Genomic DNA, 22,734 nt, shown 5'->3' on the forward strand with positions numbered 1-22,734 from the left:
ATGCAAAGGAATTGCAAGTTATTTTCAAGAATAATTATCCTAAAATATTTTTAAATTTATTCTTAGCATAGTTAAATATGGTATTATAAAATAAAATTTAAAGCCTATATTCAATAAAAATGGACATTTTTTTTCATGATAATTTTTTATAAGCCCTTTTGAATTGATTATAAAGTGTTTCTAAAAATATTTGAAACTGTTCAATAGGTATTAAAAACTAATTACTAACAGAAACTTGAAAATCAAAACTAAAGAGAAAAATTATATTATTAAAGCAAAACTGAGAGATTTAATAATGATTAAGATAATACCTTTGAATTAATCAGTGAAAATAAAATAATGATTTATAAGAATATTTCTACATCTAATCAAAGTTCCACAATAATAAAATGAAAGGGGAAAAAACTACTTTTTCTTTCTTGCTTCAATGGCTCTTTCATTGGTATCAATAATACCAATATTCATGCATGCAACATACAATTGTAAAAGACTTATCAGTGTCTTCACTATTGCAATTGGTGTGGAAATATATAGAAGAATGTGGAAAAATCCAAGGCCAAAAACTATTCAAATAGAAATTTCAGAATTAAAAACTTAGAGAAAGAGGAACACAGAGTATAAAATATATTCTAGACATAATATACATCAAAGAATTTAATTAAAATTCAAGTTATTTCAGATAACTTTTTTTATAATTATTCATTTTTTAAAGTTCAGAAACATTTAAGAAGGATTCAAAGTTGCATTCAGGAAACAAAAATTTATTAAAATAAAATGTTTTGATACATAAGTGCTTATAAAATTCAATTGAAACAAATCAAAATGCAGAATAAATACACTTCTTTCCATAAATTTTAAATAAAAGTTGAAAATAAATGTTTGAAACAAAAAGTATTCTACTATTTTTAATTTATAAATAATTATTCCAAATTTCATCATACATTTCATTTTTCTAATATAAATCCTATTAAATTGGAAAACTTGCAATTTTCAATTTCTGAATTCTAGTAAATGAACTAATCCAGCAGATCAGCTTTTTCCCTCTCTCATTCCCATTGATTAATGTTTCTACACTATCTACCAATAAGTATTTGGACACTCTTACAAAAGAGGATATCTTCTGTTCAGATCAACGTCACGCCTTCCGTGCTTAAATATCAAGTAGGAAGTATCGTTGGCATTAGTTACATGTAGGATGTCATGAAATTCTGGAGCTGTCTGACTTCCAGAATGGCTTAATTGTCGTATCACAGAAATGGCTGATCCTGAAGGGACATTCTAGTGAGTTAAACATTCCAAAATCGACAGTGGTTTTTGTTATTAAGAAGTGGAAGGTGAGTGATGATTGCCAGAATGTGCTTCAACCTGGCAGACCCACAAAACTAAGAAATAGAGACTGACGAATGCTATCCAAAGAAATTCGGAGAAATGCACTAAATCGATTTCCCATATACTCCAGAAGTTTCTACAAGCATTCAGGACAGTTATTTCGATAAATATCATCCACAAGGAAGCATATTTGTTTGGTTTCCATGGTCATGCTGCTGCCTATAAGCCTTTGATTTAAAAATTCAACTGCGCTGCTCAGTTGAGGTGGTACAAGGCACGTCAAAATTGGACTGTAGTTGAGTGAAAACAAGTTCTCTGTAAGGATGAATCAAGGTTCAATCTCTACCAGACAATGGCAGAGTCTTTGCTTGGTCGCTTTTTGCCAGAATGCATTGTGTCTACAGTAAAGTTTAGCAGAGGAGAATTATGGTCTGGGGATGTTTTTCTCATGGTATGAACTGCCACCCTCGATTCCAATTCATTGTAAGCTCAACAACAACTCCTACTCCACTAATGTAGATAACAATGTGCTTCCTACGCTGTGGCAATTTTATGGGTTGTATCATTGTTAATTCCAGGATGACAATGCCACTTGTCTTGTTGCAAGGTCCACCATGAATTGCTATGATTGCAATGGGGTGAACCGACTGAACTGGCCTGGTCCAGACTGGAATCCTATAGTGAAACTATGGGATGAGGGACAAGTTGGATCACCAAATTATGGAGTACAGCAACTATCCAAAATCGGTAAAAGTCCTTGCATGTATTCTCCAAGCCGACTGGGAGCAAATACCACTGTTCATCATCCAAACTTTTGGGAAATATGGCCGGAGAGTTAAAGTTGTAATTGCTTCAGGTGGAGTTGCTATTAACTATTGAATATGAATAAATTGTGTTTATCTCTTTTGTCACAGGTGTCCAATTACTTTTAGTTTATAGTTTATTTCTGAGTACCTCTTAATGTCCAATACCAAGTATATAGTTATATGAAAAAGTTTATATTAATATTGTTAAAGACTTAGGTTATTTTAGTGTCACAAAACCTGACTGGCTTAAAACCATTTGCTGGATTTATTTATAATGTTATATTTTAACCCATTTTTTTAATGTAAAAACTAATAATTACACATAATTATGATCAATTATACAAGAGAAAGACAATTTCAGCACAGTCCTTAAGACTGTTTTATGGTAGTCAATTTTTATAAAACTTAGTACAAATAAAGACATTTAAGTTCCTATCTGAAACTGAATCCAGCTTACTGCAATATCTATTCTTCATTGTATTCATAAAACAAGAAAACTCTTTATTTAAGGCTTTTCTTAAAATATTTGTATATTATATATATATATATATATATATATATATATATATATATATATATATATATAATTAACATCTATTATTCAGAAAAATACTTATTTTAAAATGCAAAACTTTTATTTTATATATGGGGGGGGATTTTAATTTTAATCTCTTATATTTTGTGTTTATTATCAAATTATTCAACGTGCATTCATAGGGGCAGACATACCAAAGGTTGGAAATCTCTAATCTAACTGATCAGATTGTGAAAAGGTTAAATAAGTATCTTTATTCTGAATACTTTGCTAATATGCTTAATTTTATTTTATGGTGTGAATAATGTAAGGAAGAATTTTACAATCAATATAAGGTTCCAGATGTTTATTTAAATCTCATATAAGTAAATATGTAAATAGTTTATTTTATAAAAATTAATTTGAACATAAGACTGATAGGAACTTGCATTAACTTATCTTTATTTATTAGGGGGGATGTAAAACAAGAAAGACTGTTAAAGTTTAAAGATGCTTAGAGATATTATTTTCCAAAAAATAGACAATGATTCCAAACAAGACATCTAAAATACTTCCATGAAGGGAGAATCAAATGCAGTAATAATGTTTAATATTATAGAGCTATGGTCAAAATATCTTCAGCAGAAGAAATATGAACAAAATTTTATAATTTTCTAATGAAATTTTTTCTTGTTCTGATCAATATCTTTCAAATAATATATAAAATATTTAAATGTTTAAAATTTAATTAATAATTGAGTTTAAAATCTAATTTTTCAATTCATAATTTACTATGTACGATTTGGAGTGCTTTACCTAGCTCGAAAACTCTTTTGATAAACATGCATAAACAAGCTATTCTTGAGTCAATATATAGAATTTAGTGTTAGTGTAATAAATTCATAAAAGCACACATAAAACTATTAGTTATATTCCACTTAATAATAAACAATATACCATGCAACTTTTCATTTATTTTAAAGCCTCGGATTCTGAGAAATGTGTTATAGAATTAATCTCATTAACAAATCATCAAACAGCATAAGATAAAAAAAAGTTATGAAGAAATTAATATTGATTTAAAAATATGTACTGAAAGTGAACAAATTCTACAATAACAATTCACATAAATAATCAACTATAACAGTTAAAAAAACTACTTTGAAAGAAATTCAATTAACTAACACAAAGAGGATACTTTTCAAATGATAATATATTTACCATATTAAATTTATTATCTTAAAATTCAACTTTACAATTTAAAATTGTACATGAATTTATTATTATTATTATTATTTAAAACTAGGAACTTACTTATAGTTGGTCCTGGGGTGAAATATACAAGGTAAAGCATACTATAAAATAACTCATTTCCAGCACACATGAAGAACAATACAGGCTAAAGATAAAACAGTAAACACATTAAATTAATTTCAGTTCCCAATATCTTTTGACAATAATTATCACAAAAAAAATGATGCAAAATGCAATGAAAAAAAAAAATTTTAAATACATATAAACCTGAAAAAATAAATGTTGTAATCTGATAAAATTACATACCCTGGATGTATAGTATATTTTGATAACAGGGTTTGCTGAAGCATCTATAAACTTGTGACTAGTTTTTCCTTGCATCAAAGCTCTGAATAATAAAATAAAATAATGATAAATAATTTCACTTTATTACTACACAACCCAAAAATAATAGATTATATTTAATGCACAAAAGTATTTTTTAAAATTTTATCATTAGCACTTCAATCAGTACAAGTATATTTAAAGTTTTTAAAAATTAGTAAATATGAAAAATATTAACTAAATTGTATAAGAATACATACGCTTGTTGGTGAATCCAATGACTAGCAATGTCAATTGTCATACTCAGTTGGAAAAAAAGCATCCATTTTGGATAAAAACATGCCAATGTAACAAGCAAACACATTGTAGCACAACGATCGGTCAACTGATCAAGCATGGCACCAAATTTTGTTCCTTAAAAAAAAAAAAAAAAATCAAAATAAGGTTTTTTTTTAAATTTATTTTCTAATTTTATTGTATGTATGAGTAACAGTAAAGAAAACTGAATATAGACAAAGTATTTAATAACATTAGAATGCTAATTTAGATGCAAATAAATGATCATAACACAAAAATAATTATAGGAAACATTATGATACCTATTAATTTCAACTAACCTATTAATTAACTATTAAACCTTTTGCAAAGCAAACATAAACTAGTTTGAATTCAATTTTTTAAAAATAAAAACTGCTGATTAAAATAAAGCTAGTCAAAAACTTAGATATAATTCATTTTGAAATAATAAAATATAATTTCTCATTATTCTAATCTTTTGCACAAAAATAGGCACTAGGCTTTTGAATGAATTTTAAATAATTAAAAAACCAAGCAAAATTATTTAAATAATATCAGTTAAAAGTCCACAAAAAAAAAATCAACATCTTAAATTATAATTTCTTTTAAATTAAACATAAAATATGAAGAAAAAAATTCCAGACATGAATTATTAATACCTTGATGCATGAAAATAATAGAGAAAAGGCACAATGTGGATACATGAATTAAAAAGCTATCAATCTTATTCGACACATTTTGAACTTGTTTAATTTGTATGCAAGATTTAAATGCAGATATTCAAACCATTTCAAATCTTCATATAACAAAACTTTCAAAAGATTCTGTCTTTCAAAAAATACAACTATTCAGGTAAAATGATTATAGTATATTAAAATAATTGGAATATAAAATTCTTGACTTTGATGACTGATTTTCCTGATTGACCAAATGACTGATTTTCACAAAATCAACTTAAAGAAGCAAGCTAAAAACTTTAAAAATAAGTATTAAGTACATTATATTTTAATTTCCTATTTTTCAAGCCTATACTAAAGGAATTACTTTTTGAGAATTTAGATTATCATGTGCAATTGTGATTTATGAAGTCATGTTAAGGGGTTGTTGAGTACTACTATTTAAGGAACATATGGTAAATGATCTACTCCTGCTGACTAGGTGGGCATAAGGAACTTGTCCAATTTCTTCCTTATAAGAAAATGAAATATGATGGTACATACTGAAATGAAATGATACATACAAATAATTTATTTGGAATAAAATCATATAAACCATTTTGAGTCTATGGTGGAGAAATGGGAAGATCCTTTCTCTAAAAGCGATATCTATAACAGTGAAACAGAATTAGAAGAAGAACAGAACAGAATTATGTAGAAAACAAACATTTTATTTCAATTATATGTCAGTTTAAATTAATTTCTTGTTTAAATTATTAAATTTCATTAAAAATGCTATTATTTATTTTTAGATGCCAAAGCTTTTCATAGTAAGTGCCTTTTATTAAGTTAAAAATAGTTTTATAATATTTATATTTATTCAAAAAACAAACTCAAACAACTTGCTTTAATTCTACATAATTTTTTTTTTCAGAAAAACAATTATCTTCATTTATATAATGATGAAATGGTCTTTAAAACTGAATGAGAGTGATGGTTATTTTTCAAAATTTTATTTATAAAAAAACTTTATTTATATATAAACTAAGCAATATGTTTCATAGAGAACCCATATACATTAAATGTATAAATAAATTTAATATAAAACTTTTCAGAAAGTATTCAAGAAAAAAAAAAAAACATTTTTTAATCTAGCTTTTACAATTTAAAAAGGTAAAAGAGAAGCTCAATTTACTTTAATACCAGAATCACTGAAATATGTTTAGTGAAAATTAATTTTAAGAAACAAAAATTACATGATTCAGCAAGATTTGGGATTATACCAAAAAAGATTCAAACATATGTACTAAGGTTAACAAAAGTGTTTTTTACAAAATCTTACGCTATGATAACACTTTATACAAATAAATAACACTTTATCTACACAATAAAATTTCATGACACTGAGAAATCGCTGATCAAATGTTGAAGACTAAGAGTCATCAAATTAATCTAATTATCAGCCTATATCTAAACATCATCAAAATATAACCTTTGAATACAAAGATTTTTTAATTGATATACTATTTGTAAACTGGTTATGCAATATGCATGATTAAAAATCAAGTATATATTATTTAAGACAGACTATCGGATCAATTAGTAACCCATCTGACATATAATTATTTCTTAAATAGCAAGAGCTGATTCAGGAAAGGTTTACAAAATGCTAGTTTGATATCTAATTTAAAATTTATCAAAATATCCATGTACTTCAATAATTTTGTATATTAAAGCACAAAAATTATTTTAACATCATTTTAAAATTAGTCACTATTTTAATCACGACATTTATATACTCATGCTAAATCTTTGGTGATTTTAAATGCACTTTTTATGTTTATGTTATTTTTACAATAAGAGTACTTAGATAGATTAATCAATCCTAAAAAAAATATTATTATACAATGTATCAAATTAGAAGGCTGAATATTCTTTATTTTCTTGATTCTATTGTATTTCCAATTTCAAAATGCAAATACAATTACTCATATTTTGCTTCCACATTTAAAAAAAAAAAAAAAAAAAAAAAAGGTTATTTTGTTTAGTAATTTATTGATTTTGGAAGTAATATTATTAAATAAGAATGGAACTAATAGGCTAAAATGACAATTATACACAATCGGAAACTTAAATGGTGAAAACAGCAATTTAATCAATTTAATATTGAGAAAATAATATTTCAAATTATTTTCTCAATATATTTTTATTTAATATTACAGAAGCTCATTTTAAGTTATTAATATTTAATTTGTTATATATTTTGAAATATTATTATTTTTAACTGATTAATTAGAAATAAAAGTTAATCTTCAATGTTCATTGAATATTTGTTTAGCATGCACCTGTCAACTTACAGATATATAACTATGTCATGCATCTGCTTACTATCATTATATAAACATCATTTAATCATATGATAATGCAAAACATTTGGCACATATATAATGCATTTGATAACCAAGAGAACTTTCTCTCAAATTCCCTAATAAAGTTGTTATTGCTCTTATCCCACATAAAAGTTTGGACCTTGGACATGGCTGCAAATGCTTTGCATGGCATTGGCAAACAATAATTACAAAATTTTTATCTTTGGCATGAATTCAGCATTTTTCCTGAATCTATTTTATGATCCTTAGCACCTTTATTGTTGTTGTTGACTAATCCCTGGTATGTGGTTAATTATACCCAAAAGATCGAACAGTGTTTCAAATATGTATTTTCAATCAACTGAAGGAAAAAAAATCTGGCACAGAACTACAATTGTAATCACAAAATTACATACTAAATTTCATATATTTAATTAATTGTACTTTTGAGCTATCACATGCATATTCTTGTGAAAGTATAGACTGACAAACAATACAAAATCAATGGATTAGATTCAAAATTTATCAGATATCTACATTTTAGATGTTAAATCAATCTAAAATTATCTCTAAATAAATTTCCTCTATCTAACTCTCTTCATTTAGTTTTTTTTTTTTTTTTATGTTAACTTATATTTAGAGAAATAGATTTTCTATCAATGGATTTCATTTAAAATATGATAGAAATCAACAAATTTAACGTAAAGATCATATCCCAAATTTTGTCACAAAGAGACAAACATAATTCTGAAAATGTGTCCTTTGAACTCATCAAGGTGAGAGAAAAATGAAAATTTCATCAAAATCTTATATATATATATATATATATATATATATATATACATACATACATACACACACACACAATATTTCCTCTATATTTTGTACATGAGAAAGTAAAAACTATATAAAAGATTATATTGTAAAAATACAATTGTTCAAATACAATAATTTTAGACATAAAAATGGAAAGTAAAAAATCAGTAGATTATTACAAAGGAAGTTCGAATATAAAACTGTATGAGAATGTGATTAAAATTGCAAACCTTGATTCAAGAACCTAGCAGCATATCCATCAAATGCATCCAAAAGTCCACTCAATAAGTAACAAAAAGTAGCCTTTATATGATCATTCGGCATATAATAAAATGAAATGAATGCCAAAATAATCCGTGCATACCCTAGGGAAATAAAATGAAATTTATACAATCTATCATAGATAGAGAAAAAAAATTGTTGAGAAAAAATAAAGTATGTGAATTTATGGTTTAAAAAAAGATATTAGAAGTTTTTAAGTCAAATCAGCAAAATGAAAAAAAAAAAAATTTTTTAAACTGATAATAAAAACAGCAAACATTTTCCCAGCACTTCTTTTCTCATTTTAAAAAGTTAAAAATGGACAAATAAAAAAAATTAATGGCACTTATTCACATAATTAAGAATTTCAAAATTATAAAATGTGCTGTATTGTTTGGAGTTGGTGAGTAAAATAGAATGATTCAAATTTATTAATTTATGAACACCCAATAATCTTAGTAAACCATTTTACAACTTTCTTGATAACCATGCAATTTTAAGCATTCATTATTTCACTCAGATAATTTATATTAAGTATTAAACAAGAATTCAATTAATATTACAATAATTAAATGAATAAAATATATAAGTTATAAACATAAAAAAAGAGCAACTAACTTTTATGATAAAAGAAAACTGATCAAAATGTTAAGGATATAAATAATTTTAAAAACTATAATCAATTTGACAAAAATATTAATTTCAGAAATCTGCAATCTCAAGATATCCTTCAGCTCGCAGAAACTTTCTTGACAGCTGAAAAATAAATGTTTTTGCTGAGTAGTGTTAGCAGTAAGCAGTGCTGAGCAGTAATTTTTTTTCTGGTAGATGATTCAATTATATTGCTAATCAATACCACTAAAGAAAATATGCTTTTAACTATATTAAATGGAGAAAAAATGCCGCATGGTGAGCAATTATTTTGTATAAGAATTTAGACATTAAAATTTTTGGTGAAGTAACCATAAATAAATGTTTATTTAGAAAAGAAATTTAATTGCCTTTTTTAAAACGACACTTCCATTAGACTTTTGTAAATTGATTTTTAACAATTATGTAAAGAGTTTTACGTTTATAATTTAACAATTATTTAAAATATTGTAAAATATTCAAATGTACGCAGATTAAAATCACAAAAATTGTCGAAATTTCTAAAAATAAATTTAATTTATGGCTTTTGTTCTGCAAACATAAAATTCTGTAGGAGTATTACCTCAGAGAAATGTGTAGGAAACAAATTTTAAGAAATTAGAGCTGAAGTAATGAGTCGGCATTTCCCCGCAAACATTTTCCTTTATATGTATATTGTTTTATAACTTGCAAAATAATTTTAAGTTTCAAATTTAAAAATGGCCACTTATTCAACTTACCAATTAGATTGGGTACAAACAGAAATATGTTTTCCGACATTTGGGAATGAATTGGAGAAAATCTTTCTAAGTTCCTCTTTAATTAAATTGAATATATGTTTATCAATAGAATCTTTGTAATGATGAAAGTTGAAGTTTTGATTTTAAAAACTTAACAGGTAAATATGCAATATTTTTTTAGCAGGAGATTAATTTTTTCTTGTATTTCTTGAATTTTTACTTATTTTGGGCATTTCTTCTTTAGTATAAAACATATCTCAGTAGTAACTAGCATAATAATAATTTTCTCAGAAACAGTGACGTCATATATGAGCGCATGTTTTTGCAGTTGTTGCATATTTATCCCGTAACACTTTTCAAAAATAAAAAAATAAAAAATATGTTTCTCAATTCTTTTTATTTTCATTGTAGTTTTAACACAAATTGATTTATTATAAAATAAGCCTTGGTTTTAAAGTTTCTGTTTTGTAAAGTTTTTTGTATTATTGACTATACTATTGTACTATTGAAACTGTAATTCGTCCACGTTACTTTTTCCGTTCCGTCTGATTGGAAGTTGAAAGTTCATTGACGTTTCTCACGACTATCAATTCGTTTTCGTTTTATCAGTCATAAAGCAATGATGCGTGATGTACCTTTCTTGTCGATCTTTTTTCTGAATTTCTCGTGTGTAGTTTTAAAGCATGCATATATCGAATATATATTTTTAATTAAATTTATGTTGCTTTGAAGAAAATTGTGCTATGTAAACAATAAAAATCTCATCGTGATTTGCTTCGGCTGACATTTTCTTGTATAAAATAGATATTTTTCAATACCTTTTTAATGTAAGATATTATAGGATATTTCTACGAAGTTTCTTGATGTTCTAAATTCCAGAAAATAACATAAAAAAAAACAGTGAGAATGTTGTTGGACATTTTCTGCAAATAAGATACATATAATAATTTCAATGAAGCATATACAGTGGCTCAAAAAATTGAGAGTACACCTTACGTTTACTTCATAAACCCGACTTTCAATATAAATAACACATTACCGGGAAGTGCAAACATGTTTTTATTTTTACACATAACAAATGGTTTAATTTAGAGTAAAAATAAATAAAAATCAACGAAAAATTTCTAAATTGAAAAGTTTCAGAAACATTTTAAATAAACATACGCAGAATTTTGCCTCAAAAAATTGAGAATACACCAATGAAATTTTTGCAATATCACGCATATAAACTATTAAATTGCATGTCATAATGGCCTTTAAACGTTATGGTACCGATTTGACCCATTTTTGGTGGTACTTGAAGATATTTTACCCCATTCTTCTTGCACCACTTGTTTTAAATGGGTTTTGTTTCTAATTTTGTGTTTTTGAACCACTTTATCGGATATGGCCCACGAATATTCAATGGCATTGATGTCGGGGTACTGTGGTGGTGTGTGTAACTGCTATTTACAATGAAAAAGACACCATATTTTGAAGTTACGTGTATTCTGTTTGGGGTCGTTGTCTTACTGGAAAATGAAATTTCCATCTAAACCCAAATTTATAGCACTTTCCTTTAGATTGCTGCTAAGCATATCCAAGTAAACCGTATCATTTATAATGCCATCTATAAAAATTAAATTTCCTGCCCCGGATGAAGCCATGTAACCTCAAATCATCACGGAGTCACCATCATGTTTAACTGTAGGATGTAAATTTTTTGGATACAAAGCAGTATTAGGCTTTCTCCATACAGTAAGATGGTTGTCACTGCCAAAAATGTTGAGGCTTCTTTCATTACTAAATATAGATATCTTCCAAAGGTTATTGGTCTTCAATTGATGAGTTTTTGGAAACTTCAAATGCTTTTTCTGAATTTACAAGCTGATGAACGGTTTCTCTCTAACAATGCTACTTTTATATCCAGCTTGTCTAATGGCATTTAGCACAGTTTCAGCACTTACACTTCTGCCTATGATTTGAAAAGTTTCTGTAACAAGTTGGATGAACCATATGGTCGCCGAAATCTAAAGGAAAGTGTTAAAAATTTGGGTTTAGATGGAAATTCCATTTTCCAGCAGGTCAACGACCCGAAACAGAATGCACGTAACGTCCAAATATGATGTCTTTTTCATTGTAAACAACAGTTACACACACCACCACAGTACCCTGACATCAATGCCATTGAATATTCGTGAGCCATACTCGAAAAAGTGGTTCAGAAATACAAAATTAGAAACAAACCCCATTTAAAACAAGTGGCGCAAGAAGAATAGGGTAAAATATCTTCAGATACCACCAAAAATGGGTCGAATCGGTACCATGACGTTTAGAGACCATTATAAGAGCCAAAAAACATGCAATTTATTAGTGACACTTTGTTTCTATGCGTGATATTGCAAAAATTTCATTGGTGTATTCTCAATTTTTTGAGGCAAAATTCTGCGTATGTTTATTTAAAATGCTTCTGAAAATTTTTAATTTAGAAATTTTTCGTTGATTTTTCTTTATTTTTACTCTAAATTAAACCATTTGTTATGTGTAAAAATAAAAACAAGTTTGCACTCCCCGGTAAGGTGTTATTTATATTGAAAGTCGCATTTATCAAGTAAACGCAAGGTGTACTCTCAATTTTTTGAGCCACTGTATATGCACACGTATTCATTTTAACAAGTTTTTTTTTTTTCTATAATTAAGTCAATTAGTAGAGAGGTTTTTTTTTTCAGTTTATTAATGTCTTTCAGAAAGTTCATATAATAAGTTAAACTGTCATTTTTTTAATAAATTCAATCAAATAGATTTATAATGTAATTTTCAAATTTAGAAAACTAAAACGCAATTATTTGATTTTTAACATTATTTGAATTATTAAGTTTAAAAAAATTATATTTAAAGTATTCGTAATTCTGAATAAAATTAAGTAAATTCATGTGAAGATTTTATCATGTAATTGATAAAAATAATAAATTTTCATTGACTACTGAGATTTGACTCCCCCCCCCGCCATAATGTCTAAATTCATCCACCAAAACTTTTAATGAATCATTTTTGTATCAATTTTCGAATTATTTATCTCAAAATCGATCCTCTGAAGATTTTATTCATTAATTGAAAATAACGGTCCTATTAGAAAGTATTGCAATTGACCAATCTCCAATTAGAATCCACACACAACAAAACAAGGGGAAAATCGATGAGCTGCATCTTATTTCTGAACTGAATGTCCAACAAATGCTATACTGCTCCTGTTCCATTCCAATATACTCCTTCACTTTGCATTGTCTTTAATAAATAGTTTCCACAACACCGCCATACCTCTACAATTACACAATACTATACAATGTCTCTATGATGTTCTTCTATCAATTGAATAGTGTTTGTGCAAGTTGAGGTTCGAACTCGCAACGTTAGGGTTCATAGCCGAGTAACAAAGCCACTAGACAAAAGTGTACACTCTTCTCCGGAAGTTGTTATCTGGCTTATGATGTTACCGATACAATTGTCCCCCACCAGTGAGTCGGTAGAGTTTATCGCGCCAGTTATGGCGAGCGACGAACGTGATTATCGCGCCAGGCGTTATGGCGAGCGACGAACGTGATTATCGCGCCAGGCGTTATGGCGAGCGACGAACGTTGTTATCGCGCCAAGTGTTATGGCGGGCGACGGCGAGCGTGTGTGTGAATGGTTGCTGCCGGTAAATGGAGCCACGACAGCTGAATGAAGGATGCGGTTGTTCAGAACCAGGGTCACCAATGTGCAGGTTGAGGTTCGAACTCGCAACGTTAGGGTTCATAGCCGAGTAACAAAGCCACTAGACAAAAGTGTACACTCTTCTCCGGAAGTTGTTATCTGGCTTATGATGTTACCACTACATGTTCGATATCTAAATATCGCTTTGCATTTTGACTAATAAAGTTCATTACCCAATATCGTAAATATATCATCAGCTTAGCACTGCTATGAACAATGAGCAGATTTTGACGCTACCTAGTCGAGAGGCGAAAACGTCCATGTGAAAACGCAATAAGAGTGTTTAATTTGACATGAGAAAAATAAGAAACTATTTAGCAATGTTGGGATAAATAATATTCAATATGCATAGTAACATGCATGAAACACTATTTCATAAGTATAAGGAACAAAATATTGCAACAAAAAAAGTCTTATTAAAAGTATATAAAGCTATGGAATGTTATTGTTTTTCATTGCTTCAAACAATATTGTTACAAAATTTTTCTATACAGCAAAATGCCGTCGATCAATCGTAATGCATTTAATCTCTAATGGTTCATTAGTTCAGCAGCTTTCTTGCTGTCTAATCCTCCAAGACCTCTACGTGTCGGCGACTCCGACTCTCTCACACACACTTCTTCCGATGATATACACGACAACTCGGACGATCCACACAACTTCTTCCGATACACACGGCACAACCCTTTCAGCTTGATGGTTGGGTTGACGGGGCGCCTAGCCCCGGCAGGGGCTTATCCCCGGTAAGGAGAGACTTCACAGTGCTTTGCTGTCTATACTTTGCCGTGGCCATCTTCGACGAAATTTGGAGATGACGAGTGTCAGGACTCATTGTGATTGTCTGATATTAGGGTGAGGGTGTGGGGGGGGGGGTACGCTGCCGTTGGGCTTAGTAAGTTTTTACTGCTTGTGAGCTAGAATTGGCTATTGAGAAACAGTATAATTTGAGTTTGAAAAAATAAAAGTTAGGAAGAAAAACTAAGGGGCTGAGATAAATTAAAGTAGTATATTACGGGGTCTTCTAGAGTTTGTAGATGGTTTATATTTAGGGATTTTAGCTATTGCTTCATTTTCATTCTTATCCATGTTTTTAAAGAAGTTAGTGGCTAGATTTTTAATGAATTTTTTAAGAGGGGGATAGTCTAGGCATAAGTACATATTTGTATTGGGCATGTAGTATTTCATATTGCAGAAATTTCTAATTAAGTTATTTTGCTGGCGTTCAATAAGTCTAAGATTAGTCTTGGCAGCATATCCCCACACAGGGCAGGCATAAGTTAATACTGGACGCAAGTAGGCAGAGTAAATAAGCATTTTATTTTGTCTACTCATTTTGGAGTTTCGAGAAATTAAGGGATAAAATTTACGAGTTAGGTCTCGAAACTTTTTAGCTGTGTAAATAAAGTGGGGTTTCCAAGTTAATTTACTATCTAGAATAACGCCTAAATATTTGCATTCCTTAGACCACGGGACAGTTTGATTTTTAATTTTAACTGGGGAGAAATTCTTTTTACAGTTATTTTTGTTAAAAACTATAGCTTCAGTTTTACTAGCATTTATTTCAATTTTCCATTCGACGAACCAGTCCTCAAGAGATTTAATATGTCGGTTTAAAGCTATGGTAATGAAATTTTGATTTTTGTTTCTAGCTAGTATTGCAGTGTCATCAGCGTACATGCACAACATAGTGTTAAATTGCTTGGGGATATCATTAATAAACAAGGAAAATAAAATTGGCCCTAGTTTAGATCCTTGAGGTACACCTGCAAGAATAGGTTTTACTTCCGAAAATTCATTGTTTATCTTGATTTTAAAGGATCTGTAACTGAGGTAAGAAATTATAATTTTGATAAGGTGTGAGGGTATGTTGTAATTAATTAGCTTGTATATAAGACCATCTTGCCAAACTCTGTCAAAAGCTTTCTGAATGTCAAGGAAAACCGCTGCACAACCCTTTCAGCTTCAGATTGCCCATCTTTTATAGTTCCGGGAGGCGGGGCTAGAATCTTCAGACCAATCAGGGCGTAGCTGGCTGCACCTCGTGTCTTAGTGGATGGATCGTGAAAGTTCTCGAACTTTCCGGTATTATCCATTTCGTCGCCAAACTCGCCAAATTTATCGCCAAGCCGCCAAATGCTCGCCAAGTCTGTCGCCAAGCTCTAAGTTCATTGATCTCAGCACGTACAGGACCGATCGTACAACGGTCTTTCTTACGATGACTCTATTCGTGCCGGGTAGCAATTTTATAGGTTTGTAACAATATGATGAATAAGGAAATAATTTATGAAAGGTAAACTATATAAATCAACAATTTTAACGTGAAGAAAACATATCAAATTTTATTTATGAACTTGTAATGTTTTCGAGTTAGTTTCGTGTGGCTACTTATCGGCAGATTTCCAACCAAAATTAAATATGTATCAACAATTTGGTGCAAAGATTACGCACTAAATTATTACATTTCTATATTATTACACTTTTGCGCTATCACTTTTACATACGCATGGATCGATTGGCAATCAAATTCACTGACAAATGCAATCTAAAATCTGATACCAATCTATAATTCTACATCTAAGGCCATATGCCAAATTTCATTTAACCAGTCTGCTAGAGCACAAGAAGGATTCAGGAATCGTTCACATAGATGAATTTCGTCAGAAATTTAATATAAATCTGTAAGTTTGATATAAAGACAGTAAGTTAAATTTCATCCTCCCAGTTTGTTTCATAGTTTGACATATGTATGTAAGAACATCAGTAATTTCTCAAACATAGCGATGACTCCAGTAATCACTGAATTTACGAGAAAGTTTTTAAACAAGATTTCATATGGTGAGAGATCTGCCATTTCTTCTTCTATATATAGGTGATATTATTAATTCATTTCTGACATTCTTGGAGAAAGAAGCCCTAAATCACCTGATTTGATTGTCATTAAATACTAAGTCTTCTTAACTAAAGCAATATTCCTAATTAATTATTGAGAAAAATGGCTGTGCAATTTCTAGCATTTGCTGAAATTGTATTTATTTAAATTCCTTAAAGGAACCCCTTAATAAAATTTTTCCTGGTGGATTAAAACATTCTTAGAGTCTGTGTAATTTCTGTAGGCGTTTCAAGAACACTCGATTTCCCCACTCTTCACTCTTTCTCCTTCTCCGTTGCCATGGTTTCGACAAAGCTTGCTTTTTTTTCCATGCCAGTACGTTTTAGTAAGGATGTTAAGCTGGTAGTGTAAGCAAACAATTTTATTCAATCGTTGAATCTGAGATATTTTCTTAAGCAAATAAAACAAATGATAATAATTTTAAATAAACCAGCTGGAGAGGTCTCTGTAAAACTTTCTCGCACATTCTTTTATAAAGATGCTAAGAACGCCTTGCATGGTGTAGATTAGTTATGAAATATTAATCTTTGACATGAATTTAGCATTTTTTACTGAATCTACCGTATGATTCTCGGCCAATTTTTTGATAGTTAATCCCTGGAAAATGGGCAATAAGATCTGAAAATCGAATTTCCGTTTTAGGCGAAGTTTTTTTTTTTTTTTCCCCTGATTGAAATAAAAAAAAATTATAGTCATAAGATCACATACCAAATTTGATATATTTAAAACATTGTGTTTTTGAGTTAAAAATAAATATATATATATTTATACATCGTTATGTTTATCAGAATAAATTTTTGCATGTTTGATATTGAAATAAATAAAACAATTATAAAACATAAAAATATCTAATTTAAAGTAAAAAAATCTACAAAATATTTACCGCTTTTACTTTATTGAAATTAATTTTCAATCTGTTTTCATTAAAAAATATTTAGGTGATAAATATGACAAACTTTCCTTATTTCTGCTATTTTCAAAATACTCCTTTTAAAGTAAGCAAGAACAAACTAATTTTCTTTTAACGCAATAAATATAATTGCGAAGGAAATAAAATCTCTAGAATGATAATTGTTTGGAGCGCGCTAATGATTCTATTTACTGACCAATTACATTAGATTTTTTTTTTGTTAATTTATATAGTTGTATCACTAAAACCTGAATTGGAAGCCAAAATTTGTCAATTGTAGCCTAAAAATTCAATTTCCTATGTATTATCTATCCTATTCTGGCTAACTTATAGTTTTCAAATTTCGTTAAGTGAAAATGTCCTCTTTTGACATCTATCTTCCTTACCTTTTTTGCAAAATATAATTATCTATTAGACATCATAATGTCAATGTTCAGAAGAGACAAATTCTTAGGGAGAACTTCTCAGTTTTACCATGAGAAAAAAGGAAAGGACCCTTAATCATTCTCTTATCAATACGAGAAATATGCATTCTCTATAGCCCCTCCAGATGCACGCCAAGTTTTCCTGCCAAAGGTAATTAAATCCCAGTAAACCTACAATGCGAGCGTAAATGAATCCCACAATCCCGAACAAAGTATAAAGCAGAAAGCTATCGGAATACCTTAACAGCTGTGTAAAAAAAAAAAAAAAAAGTGACACTGTTGACTGCCTCAGCGTTGCGAGGCAGACAACCAGTAACGAGGTAGAGAATATGACCTTGAACCGCCTACAGAAAATGCACAGACTCTAACACAATAAAATATTCTTATGATGTTCATTATGCAGAACACACACATTATGACACTGTTTTGAGAGTAGTTTTTACTAATAGAGAATTTCGAAATGGAATTATTCATTTATTTGTTATTTATTGTATTATTTGTATTCATTATTTGGGAACTTTTCTGCTATGAAAAGAAAAACTGCTGTTAAGAGCATATGATGTTTTGTTTCGGAATCAGGATCAGAAGTAAACTGATGTGTGGCAAACGCTCTGAGATAAGTGTCAATCTCATCATCGAGCCGTGGTTCAAAATTATGAGACTCATCCTAAAATAACTTTCATGTTACTTTTTAATACAATGTTAATACAATTCAACTAAATCTACAAGATCATGAATCAGCAAACTTTACTTTAAATCAGTTATGAAAGTACTCACTGCTTAAGAGCAAAAAGACATGATAAGCCCCTGAAAGCAAGCAATAACTGTAATAATGCTTAAAAAAATCATTTTTTAAAAAATAAATATTCATTTCCAAATAAGTCTGACTTTTCATGAATTGTTTAATCTATATTAAGCTCTGAGTATGGCATTATCTGCTAATAAGCCGAAGGTTAAGTGCACGTTGTCCAATAATAGTCAAAAGGAATATAGTCCTTTCGAATTTCAGGTATATGTTCACTCAGAGTATCTTTGTAATTTTGCAAATATAAAAATGAAACAAAATTTTTAATATTTCGCTGTTTTCAAGCTATCATGATTGTATGCGTAAGGGTAAATAATTTTCGTAGCTCAATTTTGAAAAATTAATGATTATATATAATTATTAGAGATAAACTATAATATTCGTCAATGACAGATTCGGGTTTTCTGTAGATATAGATTACAGATAACACAGTGATTCAACTTGTATGTGATCTTAAAACTTGTATGTGATCTTAACAACGAATTTGTAAATTTCTATCAAATTTTGAAAGAAATCCCTTCAGAGAAAGTCTGTCTGTTCAACCATCCGAGTACAGATGAACAAGTTAATTTCGAAACGTAAAGAACTAAACAGATAAAATTTGATATACAATCTTGAGTGTAGATAAGTATATTGTTAGGGAACTTCAACTGCACTGAGTCCGTAAAGTTAACGTGTTCATGTAGTGGGTGCCTGGAGACGCACAGTCAACAGGCCTCGGTATAAAACGACCACTTTATTAAGATATGCAGAAAAATTCACAGCTGGAGATGCAAACAAGCAGTACACACTAGCACAACACAGCACAACAATGATAAGCTTGTCGAAACACTCAGGGAGTAAGTTCTTTCAACTATTAACCAAAGTTGAACTCAAAACACTACCTTCAGCTTGAGACAGATGACATTTTATAGTTCCCGGAAGGCGAGCCGAGAAGGTTCTCAACCAATCAGGCGTATCTAGACTCCTATTGGTTGAATTGCTAATATTCTCAAAGTTTCCAGTAATATCTATTTTGTCGCCAAGTGCGTCGCCAAGCTCTGAAATCACTGACGCGGCACCCGATCAGCACCCAACAGAGCTGATCGTAAAACGGTCTTTCCAGTGTTTGAACTAACCGTGCTGGGAAGCAGCAATACAATACGAGTCGAATTTATCAAAATGTTGACTTTCTGTCGGTCTGTACGTACGGCGTGAAATTACACACCAAATTTCATCCATCTAGTTTTTATATTTTCTAGTTAACGTGTTTACAAACAAAAAGACAAATCCAAATATATATATATACACAGGGTGTTGTCGAATTCGACCGACAAACTCAAAGAGGTGATAGTAGGCATCAAGAGGATAAAGAATCACCATAGAATATGGAGTCCCAAACGACGTTTAGGGGGTGAAAAATCGCAAAAATATAGGGAGTCGGAGAATTGTTAGAAACTGTAAAAAATTAATAAAAAAATAACAAATGGTGTTTCAAATATAATTTTTTTTAAGTGAAAGCACATTCTTAAAGGCTATTTTTTATGTGAGTAACATACCGATTTGATGATCCAGGGGGTCGTAAATTATTGAAAACGAAAAAGTAGAATCCTTATCTTCAAAACTATTAAAACTTTAAGAAAAATAAAAGCTTGAAAATATAAGGAATTTTATACTCTTTCATTTGATATAAGTCTGCAGTGTTAAAACTGAGGAGGTTTTAAAATATTCAAGAAAAACTAAAATGTTTGCCGGGAAACATCGCTGCAACATCAGCACCAATGTTTACAGAGGGTGTTGCCAAATTCAAAAGGTAAATTTAGAGAAGTGATAGTAGGCATTTAGGAGATGAAAAATTATCATAAAACATAGGGTCGCAGGAGACGTTTATTCTGTGAAACTCGCAAAAACAGACATCGAAGAGACAATTAGCCTGGCGAAGAGAATGGCCCCATGAATGCGAGGATTTCGAAAAAGATAGTCGAGAAGAAGAAGATCTCTTGTATGTAAATTTTCCATGCGTTCGAGGAATATATAAGCAGCGAGCATTGCAGAATTGATGGTTCGATGAGTGTAAAAGCAACATCGGCACCGATGTTTACAGAAGGTATTGCAAAATTCTTCTAAAATATGATAATATTCAAAAAGGCGATAAGAATTTCCAAAGAAATAAATATAAAATCGCAAACGATGGTGAAAATTTATTTGGTGGAATACAGATACAGCATACATTTACAACACAGACATTTTAATATAAGAAAGGAGACGATGGGAAACTTTTTTAAAAAGTACTCAATGTTGCGGCCGCGAAGTTCATTACACAACCGACACCGATGTTTAAAGGACCACCGGACGCGCTCAAACATACTAAGTGTGCTTGCGATTTCTCCAGCAGTGACGACGATCCGTGATACGAGATCTTCCACTGTATCCAAAGATGTCTAATAAACAAGAGATTTCATGTAGCCCAGAAGAAGAAATCCAAGGGATTGAGGTCGAGGAACGTGGAGGCTAATCGACAGGTCTGAGATAAAATCTGAGAATAAAATTCTTGCAGGAAAGAATGCATTTTCCTGTGTGGCACCAATCATTCAGAGTGCCGAATACCCAATTCAGCTGCAACTGATCGTGTGTTTGTCAATGGTGTATCGGCAAAGCGCTGCAAAACTCGGTTTTCTGTTTCAGGTGTGCGCATTTTGCGTTCTTACCCTGCATTTGGCCTGGTTATTTTGAAAGATCCTGCCTCCAGCAACCGTCGATCAGTATTTGCAAAGGTGCTGTGGTGTGAACAACGCCTACTTGGTATATTCTTTGGTATCTTTCTGCTGCTCTTCGTATATTGCTCTTCGTATATTCTTTGGGCTAGACGTCCATTACCATCCTCTCGACCGTAAATTAAATGCATATACGCCATTCGTGAAATCTGACGTGTTGTTTACGAATGAAACTTATCGACTATCAATTCAGCACTGCTCTTTAATGAATACAAGATGCTTTTATACTCATCGAACCATCAATTCTGCAATGCTCGCTGCTTTTATATTCCTCGAACGCATGGAAAATTTACATACAAGAAAGCTTCTTCTTCTCGACTACTTTTTTCGAAATCCTCGCATTCATATGGCCATTCTCTTCGCCAGGCTAATTGTCTCTTCGATGTCTGTTTTTGCGAGTTTCACAGAATAAACGTCTCCTGCGACCCTATGTTTTATGATAATTTTTCATCTCCTAAATGCCTACTATCACTTCTCTAAATTTACCTTTTGAATTTGGCAACACCCTCTGTAAACATTGGTGCTGATGTTGCAGCGATGTTTCCCGGCAAACATTTTAGTTTTTCTTGAATATTTTAAAACCTCCTCAGTTTTAACACTGCAGACTTATATCAAATGAAAGAGTATAAAATTCCTTATATTTTCAAGCTTTTATTTTTCTTAAAAGTTTTAATATTTTTGAAGATAAGGATTCTAAACTACTTTTTCGTTTTCAATAATTTACGACCCCCTGGATCATCAAATCGGTATGTTACTTACATGAAAAATAGCCTTTAAGAATGTGCTTTCACTTAAAAAAAATTATATTTGGAACACCATTTGTTATTTTTTTATTAATTTTTTACAGTTTCTAACAATTCTCCGACTCCCTATATTTTTGCGATTTTTCACCCCCTAAACGTCGTTTGGGACTCCATATTGTATGGTGATTCTTTATCCTCTTGATACCTATTATCACCCCTTTGAGTTTATCAGTCGAATTCGGCAACACCTGTATATATATTTTATTATTTATTTAATTTTTTCCCAGATTCGGAGAAATTGAAGAATTTGATTCTTTAAAATTTTGTGGCAGATTTTTTTTTCAGTATTTTCTTTTTGCATACCTAGTATTGAGGGGACAGACAAGGGAGAATGCCGTACTTTGAGATATTTTTTCTAGTATAAGACTTAAACTTCGCAATTTACATTCTGGGTTCAGTTAAGTATGTCCAATTTCATGC

The 22,734-nt window shown here is 30.1% G+C and overlaps 1 protein-coding gene across 1 annotated transcript; it reads right to left on the minus strand.

Moving 5' to 3' along the window:
• Positions 1–50: 50 nt before the first annotated feature.
• LOC129966923 (CDP-diacylglycerol--inositol 3-phosphatidyltransferase-like) lies at positions 51–10,115 on the minus strand. Its single transcript, XM_056081539.1, has 6 exons — positions 9,997–10,115; positions 8,596–8,730; positions 4,488–4,641; positions 4,210–4,291; positions 3,964–4,048; positions 51–563 (listed from the first exon to the last, which is right to left on the minus strand). The coding sequence occupies exons 1-6, from the start codon at positions 10,034–10,036 to the stop codon at positions 406–408; spliced, it is 654 nt and encodes a 217-aa protein (XP_055937514.1). The 5' UTR covers positions 10,037–10,115; the 3' UTR covers positions 51–405.
• Between the last annotated feature and the right edge of the window lie 12,619 nt (positions 10,116–22,734).

This window comes from Argiope bruennichi, chromosome 4 (assembly GCF_947563725.1).
Source record: "Argiope bruennichi chromosome 4, qqArgBrue1.1, whole genome shotgun sequence".
In the NCBI taxonomy this organism is placed as follows: Eukaryota; Metazoa; Arthropoda; class Arachnida; order Araneae; family Araneidae; genus Argiope; species Argiope bruennichi.

Bases quoted from the DNA above. Each gene is read 5' to 3' on its own strand.
- LOC129966923 (XM_056081539.1), bottom strand. From the start codon at position 10,036: ATGTCGGAAAACATATTTCTGTTTGTACCCAATCTAATTG. The intron at 4,292-4,487 runs GTATGTATTCTT...TTTATTATTCAG, and splicing joins CATTGGATTCACCAACAAGC to AGCTTTGATGCAAGGAAAAA. The intron at 4,049-4,209 runs GTATGTAATTTT...TTTTATCTTTAG, and splicing joins AAATATACTATACATCCAGG to CCTGTATTGTTCTTCATGTG.